General features: G+C 43.2%; 1 protein-coding gene across 1 annotated transcript in view; it reads right to left on the minus strand.

Moving 5' to 3' along the window:
* The window catches only part of ECD (ecdysoneless cell cycle regulator), a 32,286-nt gene that overhangs the window by 12,726 nt on the left and 4,035 nt on the right, over positions 1-15,525 (minus strand). The window contains exons 4-11 of the mRNA XM_066600586.1: positions 14,973-15,060; positions 11,407-11,582; positions 9,409-9,601; positions 8,307-8,435; positions 6,252-6,377; positions 3,144-3,229; positions 2,602-2,708; positions 1,637-1,811 (exon numbers count right to left, since the gene is read on the minus strand). Coding sequence (XP_066456683.1) covers positions 1,637-1,811; positions 2,602-2,708; positions 3,144-3,229; positions 6,252-6,377; positions 8,307-8,435; positions 9,409-9,601; positions 11,407-11,582; positions 14,973-15,060 — 1,080 coding nt within the window. The remainder of the gene's footprint in view (positions 1-1,636; positions 1,812-2,601; positions 2,709-3,143; positions 3,230-6,251; positions 6,378-8,306; positions 8,436-9,408; positions 9,602-11,406; positions 11,583-14,972; positions 15,061-15,525) is intronic.

Raw genomic sequence — 15,525 nt, forward strand, 5'->3', positions numbered from 1 at the left:
AGATCCGGCCTGGCTGTAGACGATGGACTTTTTGATGTGTTTAGGATGTGAACTGTCCCATCTGAGGTATGCGGCCCGATCAATCGGTTTTCGGTGTAGAAATGTCTGTATTGAGTGGTTTGAAACCTTTATGGTAGTCTCCAAAAAGTTGATTTCAGTATACGAGTAGCTTAATGTCAGGTTTATGGTAGGGTGGAATGCATTGAATCTCTCATGGAATTTTATTAATTCTTGCTTGGTGTGGGTCCAGATGATCATGATGTCATCAATGCAGCGGAAGTAGGCCAATTGTTTGCTGGGGCAGGAGGCCAGAAAGTCACTCTCCAGTTTTGCCATGAAAAGGTTGGCATATTGTGGTGCCATTTTACTGCCCATGGCGGTTCCGGTGAGTTGCAGGAATATCTCTTTGGCAAAGGAGAAATAATTGTGTGTGAGGATGGGTGCATTCACACGGGTTAGCGCGAGATCTAGCCTGTAACCTTGATGGTAGGCTACAGGCATTAAGGAGTCTGGTCAGATGCCTGTAGCCTACCATCAAGGTTACAGGCTCAATCTCACCTTTATTATTTTGCGCCGTAGCAAACTTTATCTTAGATAGACAACGTTAGCAGCCTCTTTGGGGTTAAGAGGGCTCCCCTCTGTTCCCCGCTGCTACCCTCCGCGCCGCCACGCTTCCCCCCGCCCCCCGAATCTTTTCACCCGAGTACTGAAGTACTCGAAAATCGCGGTGCTCGATCGAGTAATTACTCGAAACGAGTAGGTTCGCTCATCTCTACTAAGAATCAAGGTGCATCTCCTATGCGTTAGAAAGGGAGATTGCTAGTTTATACCTCTAGCTTTCAGGAATATCTCTTCCCCAGATGTTGAATTTATGCAATAAGTCTATCCATAAGTTTTCTTAGTTTTTCTATCAAACTTGCAGTGGGAAATTAACCTGAGGGGTACATAATTCCCCACATTAGTTGGTTATGGTGAATTACTGACCCTCAATTGTGAATTATTCCCGCATACTGCTTTGCCTTTATGAACACAATTTTGTGAGCGTGGGGCAAGGTATTCTGTGTTTGTCCTAGCACTAAAAAAAAAAAAATCTTATTACTAATAAAACTAGGTTTTATCTAGTTTGTCTATTCTGTGAAGGGCTAAAAAAAAAAAGTAATAAAAGTTTTAAATCACCCCCCTTTTGCCATGTCTATAATAGGAAAAAAAATCTTAATCCTAAAAGAAAAATACATAGTTGGCATCGCCGTGTCCCGTAAAAGTCCGATCAAAATAGTGTACTATTTACGCCACACGGTGAAAGTCGTCCAAAAAAAAAAAAAAAAAAGAAGTTTGGCATCGTAGCAATCGTACTGACCCATAGAATAAAGTTATGTCGTTTTTTTGTTGCAGTTTGTGCGCCGTAGAAACAAGACGCACTAAAAAATACAATCCGTCCCACAAAAAAAAAAAACAAAAAAAAAACAACAGCCTTCATACAGCGATGTTGATGGATAAATAAAAGAAGTTATGATTTTTTTTTTTTTAAGGGGGGGGGGGGGGGGGAGAAGGGGCGTCATCAAGGGGTTAAGTAAGGCAATGTAAGGCCTGGAATATATAGGCATGATACTGTAGAACACAAAAGGACTATACAAACCAGGGCAGCTCCGCTCCTTCATGTGAAGACACTTTTGTCATAAATGCCTTCACGCTGTCAGTCACTTCCGACAAGTTGTACTGCTCCTCACTCTCCGTGGCAAAATCCTTTGAACCTGCAGCATTTTGTAAGATTTGTCCCAACTTTTCGGGCGTCAAGTCCAACCAGCGGTCATCTTCAAGCGAAACAAACAAGTTACTCTGCACTACAACAATAGTGTCCCTAAATGCTTTGGTTACAATGTGAGAAAGTCAGAATATGCTGCCTTATATAGGGGGACATTCACGCAAACTATATTCTTGTGCAAGTTTTGTGTGACCCGCACAAAACTCACAAATATGGAATTCATTCTTTTGAATAGATTCGTTTCCACAAGCGATTTTCTTCCTTGCAGTGCCGCAGCACGTTCTATCTCTCGGTGCTGCCTCAGCACGCCTCGCCCATTGTTTTCAATAGGACCTTAGAAGACATCGCATGTCACTTGCATGCTGTGCAATACAAGGTTTCCTAGTGAAGTCAACGTGAAAGACGAGCAATCTTAACACACGTATGAGGATCGCAATTTCACAAAAGTGATGCAATGCGATTTTTTATTTTTTTTTTTAAATTAAAAAACACGTTTGCATTGCCATGAAGAGTCACACATCGGCAAGCACAATATCAGGCTGAGTTTCTCCACCAGGTATTGTGCTGGCCTAAGAGAAGTATATTACAAAATATGTTCTGCTGTTCGGCTAATACAAGCAATGGAATCATACAGTTGGACAGCTAGGAGTCTGCTGTATTTATGAGGGGAGCGTTCAAGATTGACAGGCTGCTATGTACATACAGAATCACTGGCAGCGTATACAATTAACAGATCCACTTTAAAAGGCCCTTAGCATTAGGACTTACATATATAATCTACGTCTCTCAAAAACCGTGAGCCATGTTACTGGTCTTAAGCTTCGGATGATGACACTTACCTTCATCTGGAGGAAGATGAGCCTCCTCTTTCTTCATGTCATCCATGTTAACAGTCAGGGTGCTCAGTAACTTCAGAACTTCTTCACCTGGACTCAGGATTGCTGAACTGGGTGAAATCAATAAGATTGGGTGAAATGATACAATGGTGGTTACATCACGCTTTCTACAAGACAACCTTAGGGCAAGTATGCAATTCCTCTGTGCTGCCATCATAATGCATTACACAATTGTCATTGAAATCTATGGATTGTACTTCTGTACCACATTCTCACAATCCCTTCCCCCAGTGATAGATGCTTTTCCTAGTTGCTCTTCATTTCCCCAAAACACGACAGAGCTGACATGACACTAGTGTGCAGGTTTGTGCGCCACGGACTTACCCATCATCTACAAACAGCTGAGTTACTGGGTTAGCAGTTGTACTCGGTCTGCCTCGTCATCTTCTGTATGACAGTTCATGGTATTCGATAATCTGGCCTCATACTAGCCTCAAACATTTCCACTATTACTATAGATTATATTGTTTCAGTAAAACGCTTACCTATCCGGCTTGTATACTGACTGCTGGAAGTAAATCTCGGCTTTCTTCATAAGTTCACAATATTGTGCTGATCCCTCCATTTCACCCTAGAAGTGACACACAGTCATAGAGAAGGTCTTCAGACACCAAAAAAAAAAAAAAAAAAAAAAAAGCTACATCCTTAAGGGGTTAAAAGAACACTCCTAAATGTATACACTGTATTATGTCTAGTGCAGGGTTTAAAGGGAACCTGTCACCAGCTCCATGGTGCCCAAACCACAGATGGCATAGACCCGGGATAGGCAAGCACTGTGCCCTCTGAAAGTCTTCTAAACTGCCCAGAATAAGTGCACTTTAATAAAGTTTGACTTAGAATGAAGCTCTGGAGCAAAAGAGGCATATTTTGCCGTGTATAGGCTCCGGTACTTCCATGCCATGCAGAATAGATGCAGTCAGTATGGACTGCTGTTAAAAAGATTGTCCACTTATAAACTAATGAGGGCCTATCTGCAGGATAGGTCATCAATAGTAAAATCAGCAGAAATCTGTCACACAGGATCCTCGCCGACCAGCTGTTTTTGTTGGACCTCTTTGCTCATGCATGGACCTTATTTCTGCAGGAAGCAGACAGCTCCATGCCCATTGTAGTGGTGAGGCTTGGTCCTACAGGCAAAGTTCCCATTGACGTGAATGAGAACTTTGCCTATAATACCAAAGCTGGGCCACTGCACTAATAACAGAGCTGTCTGCTTACTGCAGAAACCAGCCTAGTGCAGGAGGCATGCTACAATCCTGCATTGAGCAGGGGGTTGGGCCCGATGACCCTGGAGGTCACTTCCAATTCAATGATTCTGAGTGCATCGGCTTGGCAAATAGCTGGTCGATTATTGATGGCTAATCCTAAGGTTGACCGTCAACGATTTACAAGCGGACAACCGGCCTTTACGTGAACAGAGGATCACTATACCGAGAACAGGCATGAGAAACTGGCAGTGGGAAGAGTGACTAAATGTGTGTGTCCTACAGCAAGGAGTTCATTGGGTGGATGTACACTCTGAACACCAGATGGTGCCATACTATATAAATATCATTTTTCAATGCATGCAAGTGGCAAATATTTACTGTACAGATGATGAAAAATAAACTATATTTACTAGTAAGACAACCCCTTTAAATTTTGGCTAGCTTTTCCACAAAGGGACTGAAAACTTTCTTCTTCTCTGCTCTACAACATTTGCATGTACATCCCAGTTATGTTACTTTAAAAAGCAAACTCGAGTGCTCAACAAGTTTTCTAAAATACACCAGGTTCTTCTTACCCACTCATTTGCTGTTTGCACCCAGTTTTACATTTTTATGTACTGATTTTCAGGTGGTCTTCTCCCTCCCCACCCCCACCCCCCACTTGTCTGCTGCCCAAAATCCTCTTTCAGGCAGGGGGTGTCGAAAGCTTAACATTCTGCCAGTAGTTCACTGTCCTGTACATCCTTTACCTCATTTCCCATGCTGCATTGCTCTGTCTCTGGTCAAATCCGCAGAGTATCTGAATACCCACCCCTCTTGCTTTCCCAGGACAATTGTAAGAGATGGGTATTCAGAGACATTCTGACCAAACGCTTAGTAATTAGAGATGAGCGAGCATACTCGCTAAGGCTAACTACTCGAGCGAGTAGTGCCTTAGTCGAGTATCTCCCCGCTCGTCTCTAAAGATTTGCCTGCAGGCACGGGTGACAGTTGAGTTGCGGGAGTGAGCAGGGGGGAAAGGGAGTGAGAGAGGGATCTCCCCTCCGTTCCTCCCCACCGCTCCTCGCCCGCCGACGGCAGCCGAATCTATAGAGATGAGCGGGCAGATACTTGACTAAGGCACTACTCGCTCGAGTAGTTAGCCTTAGCGAGTATACTCGCTCATCTCTATTAGTAACCCTACTATAATGTGTACACATACAGCAGAAGATGCAAAGATTGTGAAAATTGCAGATCTGTCAGCATGTGAGTACAGGGAGTGAGCCTGTGAAGATAGCCCCTCTCCCACAGCTAAGCAAATGTCCTAGCTTCCCTAGTACTACAGAAGCTCAGTACCTAAACAACAGAGAGTGGATTACAGAGGAGCAGGAAGGGAGACCCCTAGTGGCAAATCACTTCATACTTGATTTACTGTGGTAAGACAACAACATTTTAATAAAACTATATTAGAAGATTGATGAGACAGACTATTAGATGAGCAGACGTTATCTGAAAATTTAGTGCCCTTTTAAAAAGGGGTTTGTGGGGAATATACACAGATAGCCTATCCTTAGAATATACCACCAATATATTGGATCAGTGGGTGTCCAACCCCAGTACACCATCAATCACACAATGTCCCATCCTAAAAGGTAAGTGGACCTTCATGGAAAACACCTTTATGAATCCTGCCCTTGCTGCTGACAGCCCTCTACTCATAATTCCACTTTAATTAAAGGGGTTCTCTAGGACTAAACTACTGATTCCCCATCCTTAGGCTAGGTCATCAATAACTGATCAGTGAGGTCTGCAGTTCAGGATCCCCACCGATCAGCTGATTAGAGACAGCGGCGATTGCTGCAGTCACTTCAGCCCATAAGAGACACAGTGCTGTACATTGTATATCGGCTGTGCATGGTATTGTATCTCAGTCTCATTCACTTGAATGGGACGGAGCTGCTCTGAAGCCACGTGACCAATGAATGTAAAATCCCTGGCCTAAGAAGAGGTTTGCAGCACTCAGGGTGCTGCAGTCTCTTCAATCAGCTGATCGGTGGGGATCCCGAGTGGTGGACCCCACCAGTCAGTTATTGAGGGCAGGTCAGCAATAGCATAGTGCCAGAAAAACTTCTTTGATCGTAAAATTGTTAAGGATGTTATTTTGATGAATTAATGAGATTCAGGTGCTGTGTGGGACATTTCATATACCTCATAAAAAGGAATACCAAATAATGCAAGGACTAAAATAAAAAGACCCACAGTACAGAAAACAGGCCATATTTGCTTATACCATTATTCCTACATTTTTTTTATTTTTTGCTTTGTGTGCAGATAATCCTCACCAGAAACAAGCAGTATAGTCACTGTAGTGATATAATATAGGTGAAGAATTAACATTTTTAATACCTTAAAGAAATCATTCTTTTTCAAGTTGCTTAAGAATCCAGTCCAGAGCGGGCTCTGTGAAGGAGGCCGTGTGTCAGATGCGTCAGACCCAGCACATTTGGAACACAAGATCTCAAAACCGTGTGCCTAATGGAAAACCAGGTAAATGAAGAAGAGGTTTGATGTCAGGAACCACTGAAAGAACCACACATTCACAAGAGGCAATTCCAAGACGTTCGGAAAAGGAAATGCTTCCTTCTATAACTAAGTGCCAATAACATACAATGTAGGACACCATGAGAATGTGCAACATCATCTCACCTGTGTGCAACTGAAGCACAATTAGTATATACTGTAGTTAGAATATTGCATCTAATACTTTGTGCTGCAAGTCGAAAGTTAATGAAAGCCAACACAGGGATATAAGGGTGAGCTCAGATATACTTAAGGCCTCATGTCCAGGGCTGGGTCGGAGTCCGCATGTGGGAGCCTGTAGTGGAATCCAACCCTACCTGCAGCCGGCGATCCCGCTTACCTGTCCGGGTCTTCTTTCTTCTGTACTGCGGATGTGTGCGAAGTGCCAGCCGGCGCACACCAGATCTCTTCCCGCAAAGTCAACTGCAGACAGGCCGTGGATAGGACGGCTTACATTGAATTCAATGGAAGCAGTCCGTGCAGGAACTGCACTAAAATGGATCATGCTGCAATTTGTTTTCCGCATGCAGAATCCAGAAAACAAATCTGCATGTGTAAATTAAAGTGCGGACACCCATGCTTCCATATCAATGGCTTGAACTGTGGATCCTCCATGTGGGTGCCCCGTGCAGATTCGGCAAATCAAATCCACCCGCGGACATTGGGCCTAAAGAGAACCTGTAACGTATTTTACGTGGTCCTCACTAAGAGCAGTTTAAAGTAGTGATAGATACGCAGACTGTAGTGGCCTGTCCCTTATGGGGCAACATTATGTAGTTTTGGATCACTTACATAAGCAAGCTGCATAGTCAGGCATGACATAGGACAACTGTATTCAGGAGGTGCCACTCACCAACTGTGATCGGCACTTTTCTTAGTATTACAATGTATACAGTGAAAAGCATCAATCACAGCAGGTTATACTGGATTGTGCCCCTCTGTGCCAGGATGACCGCTGCGAGGAGGAGTTGTATAAAGCGATAGCTGGTCTAAAAGACTATCGTGCTTCCCAGAAAATAAGACAACCCCGAAAATAAGACCTAGTAGCGGTTTTGCTGAAGTGCTACATATAAGGCCTCCCCTGAAAGTAAGACCTAGCTCTGTCTCTGCTGTGCAAGCCTGCTGTGATGAGCTCCTCCTTGTGGCCGGAAGCTGCAACACCGTCCCTGCTGTACAAGTGGTCCAGGAACTGCTGTGGGTGATCGTTACAGTCTCCAGACAGTGTGTGGGAGTCGGGTACTTTACAGCCCTTATTCCTTGTGGCGCTGTGTGTGAGTCAGGCAAGACAAGAAGTACTCATTTAAGGACAGTGCTATTGCTAGACATGAGAGATTTGGGCCAATGATTCTGAAAGAAATGGAGTCACAAGAAATTCAGGGTTTGGATTGTTATGATGTTCCAGAAGATGATGGCATGACTGTCATTGAATAAATCTTGCTTTGTGTTCATAAATATCAGGATCGGTAAATGCACCATAGATTGTTGTACAAGGAAATAATGGTAGGAACAAGAAATGCCCGATAGGATTCCCAGTTTGTCTGGTTATGCTGGTTTGTGATGACAACTACTGTACAGTATATAATAGATGTTCTCTTCAACAATAAATGTAAATTCTTCTTCATGTAAAAATAAGACATCCCCCTGAAAAAAGACCTAGCTCATCTTTGGGAGCAAAATTAATTTAAGACACCGTCTTATTTTTGGAGAAACAGGGTATACATTCTGTAAGGAAACAGCAAGTCCCCACTTCTCACATTTATCATCCATGCTTTGGACAGGTGATAATGGGTATTGGTGCAAACAGCTACCTTATTAGATCAGATAGGAGGTATAAGGTCTTTTTTCCAGATGGGTACAAAAACCAAATAAAACACCATTTACCAGCTTCATTCCGAGCTCCATTGCCTTGTACTTTGGATGTGAGAGCGCAGGAAGGGTATATCCACTGCGCTTGTCAGGATGGAACTTCTGTTGGTTGAGCTGAGCGTATAAACACTTTGTAAATGTCACCTGTAAATGACAGACGGAGGCATCCATAAGACAAATGTACAATTAAAGGGAGTGTGTCACTAGGATTATGCTGCTTGAACCACGGGCAGAGTGAACCCAGGCCTGATATGCCCTTCGGTCCACGTACGTTTTATTTTGTAACACTGCTGTGTTTCAGAAAAAAACCAAAACAAAAAAAAACCACTTAGGTCGGCAAGATTTGTACGTTGCAAGATGGGTTCATACACAGGAGCGATGGTTTCCACATGGCAATGCAATGGGGGGTTTATATATTATAAAATCTGGCTGTGTGATCTCACTTTGCAGCCCTATTGTTTGCAATGGGTCTGGTGGCAGCAGCGCCAGCCCCATTGAAAGCAATGGAAGAACTCAATTATCCATTATCCTCTGCCGTGGGTTGTCAAGAGCCACGCCGGAGGAACCCTTCATCCCCAAAGTGATGCAAGGCTGTTTTCACATAAAAACCCCTGGCATTCTCGAGCTGTCACATGGACGGCGAGCGTGATATGGGGGCAGGATTAACAGCCCCATATCGTACCCGACTGTTTGAAGTTAGCCTAAGAGGTTTAAGTTGGAGCTCAGTTGGAACGGACCTGAGTTAAAGAGGCGGGCCAAACCAAGCTCTTCCTGCTTACATCAAGAGTGACAGCTCCTCTACCCTACCCCTACTTGTGTATATGGGGAGGGATGTCAGTCTACATGAGGCAGGCAGAGAGAGCCCAGTGCGGCCCGCCTCTTTGATTTGGAGCTCCATTCCAACAAATTCCAAGTCAAACTTTCAAGTGTTTCTTTCTGAAAAACAGCAGCGTTGTAGAATAAAACAGATGGGCACCTCTGTCCTGGGTTCATGGAGTTCGTGGTTCAGGCAGCACACACCTGGTGGCAGGTTCCCTTTAAAGAGTAATGTCTGAGACATAATGGGCGATCAGATGAAGGAATGGAGACGAACACAGAATAAATGAAGCAGTCTTACCGATGTGAGCACTCGCCTCTCAGGTCTGAAATGATGAAATATGCGACAGGATTTTAGGTCAATAGGATCTCGGAGGTAAAACGCTTGGATGGCTGCTGATACCAACTGAGGCCGCTCCTTTAATATAGCTTTGATCTCAGCAGGAACCAAACAATGGGCTCGATGAAATGTGTCCTTGATTTTTTCAGGGTACCTGAAGAATATTTGTAAATTAGATCAATTAAGAAAACAAATTAGGAACACTATGCTGTTAAATTATTAGTTAATAGCTAAATCGGAGTTGTAGTAGTAAAATATAATATATAGAACAGTGCGCAACAGAATGTACGGAATACACTCATACAAAGGAGTAATCCCGTGTGGATAACCCCTGTGCTAGATGAGAACCTGCTGGGTGATCACCATTGGTCCTGCAGCTTTATCTCCTGGAGAAGCGGGAGTTAGGTGGTTTAGGGCTGGATGTACATTTTCAGGTTATACATGGTCTGGTGGGGTCCTCCGGAGTGGGACCTCCCTTCTTTGGGACATTCATTTGCCCTAATAACTCATAGGTTGGCGGCAGCATGAGCATACAATACCACCCCATAATGTGTAAGCTAGTCAAGATAGAAAGCAGGCAGCATTTGGTAAAACACGATAGATTCCACAGGGCATTGCATTCACATCCATTGTGACCAGCTGATTGTCCTGGCACACAGAGGGGGGGGGGGGGGGGGGCAGCAACCCACCTAATAGTGCATTTGATGACCCCTTTTATGGGCCAAAGTATATTACAAAGTCTGATTATTGTAGATGCTCATTGGCTTAAACACAAGTGAAATTCCTTTTACTAAGTGAATTAAAGGGCCACTACGGCAAACCACATTTTTCCATCCCTGCCTTAAGCCTGGTTTACAGGGGCCAATGATCTCTCAAACAACCGTTTGAGTGACAGCTTTGAGCGATCATTTTGCATAAACTTTCAAGTAGCTACTCAGCTACTTAAGAGCAATTAAGTGTGTAAATGAAGCCATAGCTGAATGCAGTTAATAGCCGGAGCGCTCTTATCTGCGCTCAGATCCTTTATTCTTCAGTGGGAAACAATGCTATTAGCACTCCCCGTGGAGAGCTGCTGCTAAGGCTGACTGACAATTTTTAGTTCGGCCTGAATTTAACGGTCAGCTAGCAGTGCACGATGGGTGCACATTTCGACGCAACGTTTATTGCTAAAACGATTGCCTTTTAGTTATCATCGGCTCGTGTTAATGGGCCTTTACTTACTGGATTGTCACAACTCTGGATGACTCGTCTGTATACTGCAGTCACTTCCATGCAGTGCAGCCTTTTGTCGGATGCTTATGAGGCACCATCTTGTGGTTGCAATTTATACCCGCTTTCTTTCACTATTCTGTGTTATTAATCTACATTAGAACATCACATTACCAGCTACAGCCTGTACCATCTCTGCCTACTGAGAGGACACTGTAATTATCCTTACCTTCTATATTTATCTAAACAAGCTACAGACCATAAGTATAAAGTCAGGAAGCGGAACGGTCATCTCCCTTATAAAACTGTAACAGGATGTTCTAATCATCAGCTGTAACTGCAGTAGGAGTTTGTGTCCCACTCTAAACAGTTTGTGTGGCAGGGTGCATCATACAGAAGTTATGCTGACAGAAAAAAAAACAAAAAAAAAAAAACTAACTTTTTCAGAGAAACCTAAAGCCAAGCAATTCTCAGGTGGTCAGGAGGAGATCACATGACCTGAGAAGGAGGAGTCCAGGAAGTGTTAAAACAGAAAGGAAACCAACCAATGTAATGCTAGCTGACATAGATATACTGGGGGGTATCATGAAGTAAAAAAATAAGTTACCAGAGTGGCTCTTAAAATTAATGGAAGGAAAAAAAAAAAAAAAAAGATTCACAATATGTTTTAGGATTAATGAACTAAGTCTATATAGTCTGAAATGCAGATAAAACAGAGCAAGACAAAAAGTGAACAAACAAATTAAATACCCTTGTATTCGCTTTTTGATAGCTCTAGCAATAGACTCTGCTGCTGGGAAGGAGTCCGGATGGGCAGAAAGTAACATCAAGGCTTGTGATACGTTCATACTAGAAGCTGGATCAGGCAGATCTCCCTCATCTTGCTGCAATGGTATAATGCACAGTTTTCCACGGTGAAAAAAGACCTAGAGAAGAAAAAAAAAAAAAAAAAAAAAAAAATCAACGCCACTCAGTAGAGGATGACTTGTTAAATATGCTTTTCCCCCTTGCAGACGGGCTATAGATAACCCCTTAGTGACCAAGCCTGTTTGCACCTTAATGACCAGGCCAAATTTTGGAAATCTAACGTGTCACTTTAACATGGAATAACACCGTAGAGGTTTTGCATAGCCAAGTGATTGTCAGTTTTTGCCACATTGTTTTGCCTATCAGTGTTCTCCAACGCCAGTCCTCAGGGACCGCCAACAGGTCATGTTTTCAGGATTTTCTTAGTGTTGCACAGGTGATATAATTATTGTGTCAGTGCCTCAGACCTTGCCACAGGTGTTCTTACTATAGGATATCCTGAAACCCTGGCCTGTTGGTGGTCCCTGAGGACTGGAGTTGGGCACCCCTGATTTAGATGGTAAAGATTTATTAAAAAGCACCAAAATTGTGAAAACTTTGAAAGAAAAAAATAAAAAAATAAATTAAAAAAAATGGGTTTTTTTGTGTTTTTTTTTTTTTATACACTTTCACCTGCAAATGTCAAATATGTGCAAACATGCCGTACAAATTTTGGATAAGATATTTTTCTATCCGTCTACTTTATTCTGGACGCACATTTGAAAAACCTTAGTTTTTTTTAACCCTTTAGGAGACATACAAAGTTAACATTGGTTATTAAAATTTTGAGAAACATCTTGTTTTCCTACACCAAGCCAAGATTGCAAAAGGCTCCTAGGTGTCAGAATCATATATATCCCCACAAATTACCCCATTTAAAAATAAATAAATGATACACCCCTTAATGCATTCACTGATGGGTGTCATGAGTATTTTGACCCCCCATTTTGGGGTTTTTTCTGGAGTAATGCAATTTTGAGTAGGAAAAAATTTTTTTTGCAAATATGTCATTTTAAAGACAGTTTATTTTTTTATAGTGCACTCAAAAATGAGGATTTGCACCCCAAAATGACTGTTTGTCCTGTGTTCAGAAACATACCCATTGTGGCCCTAATCTGCTTATAGGACACATGGCTAGGCCTATAATGGAGGGAACACCCTTTAACTTTCAGGGCATAACTGAATAAATTGCAGGCCCCATTGCTCAATTTTAGAGCGCTCAAGGTGCCAAAACGATAGATCGCCCCCGACAAGTGACCCGATTTTGAAAATCAAGAGCCCTTAGCCCATTTATCTAGGCATGTACTGAGCATTCTGACCGCACAGTTTTTAGCAAAATTTATTATAAAGCATGTGAAAAATATTTTTTTTTCCCCATGTCACTTTCATGACAGTGTCCTTTGTTTCAAGCAGGAAAGACTGAAAACTGGGGAGATTCACCCCAAGTTTTATAGCGCTAGTTCTTCTGTGTTCAGCAATACCCCCATTGTAGCCCCGATCTATTTATAGTACACATGCCTAGGCCTATAATGGAGGGAACACCGATTGGATTTCAGGGCACAACTGGATAGATTCCAGGAACCATTGCTCACTTGTGCAGAAAGAAAGAAAAAAAAATAAAAATAAAATAAAAATAAATAAATTAAAAAAAATGGACTCCCTTAAATTAATCCCCCCCCCCCCCCTCACATTTCACACCCTCTATATCTTAGATGAAAGTGATAATGTAAAACCGTGTGGTACATCTCATAATGGTAATTACGAAGGCCTGGTTGGGATTGGCACATAGGGCAATAAAACCAGGTATTCCTCCTCCTCCCATGCTTGCTTCAAACCCGACCCTTTTTGGCGGGTATTTCATGACCTCAGCGGTGGGGATGAGGTGTAACAAGTGGCCTCTGTGAGGCTTTGTAAGCTTGCTAAGGTACAGCAGTCTCACACAGAAGGCGCTCAACAAGCTGCTCCTGGAACTGCAGGAATACGAGCGGTCTCAGGGCTTCTTGTAAATTGCATATTACAGGTAGCGGTCTGAATAATGATGGGCTCACACAGCCGTATGTGGAATCCGCTTGTGTACTCACACAGGTGGTCATGTGCAGCACACTTTTTTTGTATTTCCCGCATTGTCACTTAGCGATGATGCAGGTAGCCGCAGCCCCAATGCAATGTGTGGGTTGCGAGTTTATCAGCGACCATAGAGAACAATGAGCTCTAGGTCACAGATATCCACGTTATAATAGAACATGCAGGGTTCTGTTTTCTGCGAGTGGATTACGTAATTCCGACCCGCTAATGTGAGTGAAATTGTGTAATCCAATGCATTTGATTGATCCGTGTATTACCACAAATCAAACGCATGTGGAATCTGCAATTCCTATCTGCTTGTGTGAGACGAGCCTAAGGTTGAGCGCTACCTTTTTATCACATGACCGGGGACCGCTCAACATTGGCCACCAGTCACTGCTACAGGCTCTCGGCTACCTTTGATAGCTGTGAGAAAGGAGACTTTAAATTTTCCGGGCCCTCCCTGGCTCTTGTGCATGCGCAGAAGTCGCGGAGGAGGTTCACGGCAAGGTTGAAATGCACAGGCTTCCGGTAAGAAGTTGTATCTCCCCTCACTGATTGCGTCAGTGAGGGGAGATTAAACTTCACTTTTTTTTTTTTTTTTTTAAACTTTTAAATGATCGCCCAACATTTTGCCTTTAGCGCGCATGTGCAGATCCAATCCGCGAGGGGAGATGCAACTAACTTTTATTTTTTTTTTTTTAACCTTTATCCACACCACAGCCCCATCCCCCATGACAGCTCCCTGCTATCGCCTACCTTTGGCAGCAGATAGCAGGGAGCTGTCACATGCAGACCCTGGGGCTTTCGTCTACAGTACCAGTGTGTTTTTACGGCCCTGTAGATTAAAGCCCACATGCCCAGGATGTGAAAACATGTATGGCTCGTCACTAAGGGGTTAATATGATATGTTTAACAGCACTTATAGGGCTCCAAGTGTGTTAACACAGCCTTATAGGAGGTTGTACCAACAATGACTTCTCACCTCTCTACAGGTAAGGCCCCCACCAGGAACAGGGATTAAGCATCTCCCAGTTTCTATTACTAGAGTGTTCACTGCACCCACCTGCAGTGACGTCAGATTGAGTGAAGTGGTAGTCACTCGTGCGGTGGGCTCTATTAGTTTCAATGGGGCTTACAGAAATAGTCAAGTACAAGTGCTTGGCTATTCCAAACAGTCCAATTGAAGATAAATGGAGCGGTGCCATGCATGTGTGACCACTACTCTAGTAGTGGTGGTGGTGGCGGCGGTGTGTAAGGGTCCTCCATTCTTCGGATCAGTGAGGGTCTCATTGGAGAGTCCCAACTATCAGACTTATCACCTATCCTGTAAATAGGTGATAAAAGCTGCTTTTGGTCCAACTCTTTTAAAGAGGTCCATAAAGAAAAAAAATATATATACTTACTCGATTATCGCTATTTTCTGGCTTCAACCATTTTGGCAAGAAATCAGCTGCCTCTATAAGCAGAAACTCTCCATCGTTGTCCTCCACCCTGCAGCAAATATAAGAGGAACATCAGAACCTCAGACATTAAAGGGGTTGTGACAAGTCTTAACCTTATTCCCTATCAGATGATGTGCTACTACTGTATTCATCTCTATGGGACTGCCATGGACAACAGAGTACAGTGCTCAGCAGTGCCCGCATGCTCCACCACTGCTCTGTTCATACAGGGAAACGCGAGATGTCCGTTCTTATGACCTGGATGGTCCAGGTGGTTGGACAAAAATTGATAAACACACTTCTCCCCAATTAACATGGTTAAACATTACACTTGAAACCTTTTCATAGTCTCCTTCCTCCATCTCCTACCTGCAGGTGACTCCCTGCTTCCTTTGGGAGCCTCTTAGCAGTCATTCTTAAGGGAAAGAACATGTAAACATTAACTTCAGGCCACAGTATAAAGCTGGATGCGGCAGAGCTCCTTCATCTTGCTGCAATGGTGTAATGCACAGTT

This window comes from Eleutherodactylus coqui, chromosome 4 (assembly GCF_035609145.1).
Source record: "Eleutherodactylus coqui strain aEleCoq1 chromosome 4, aEleCoq1.hap1, whole genome shotgun sequence".
NCBI lineage: Eukaryota > Metazoa > Chordata > Amphibia > Anura > Eleutherodactylidae > Eleutherodactylus > Eleutherodactylus coqui.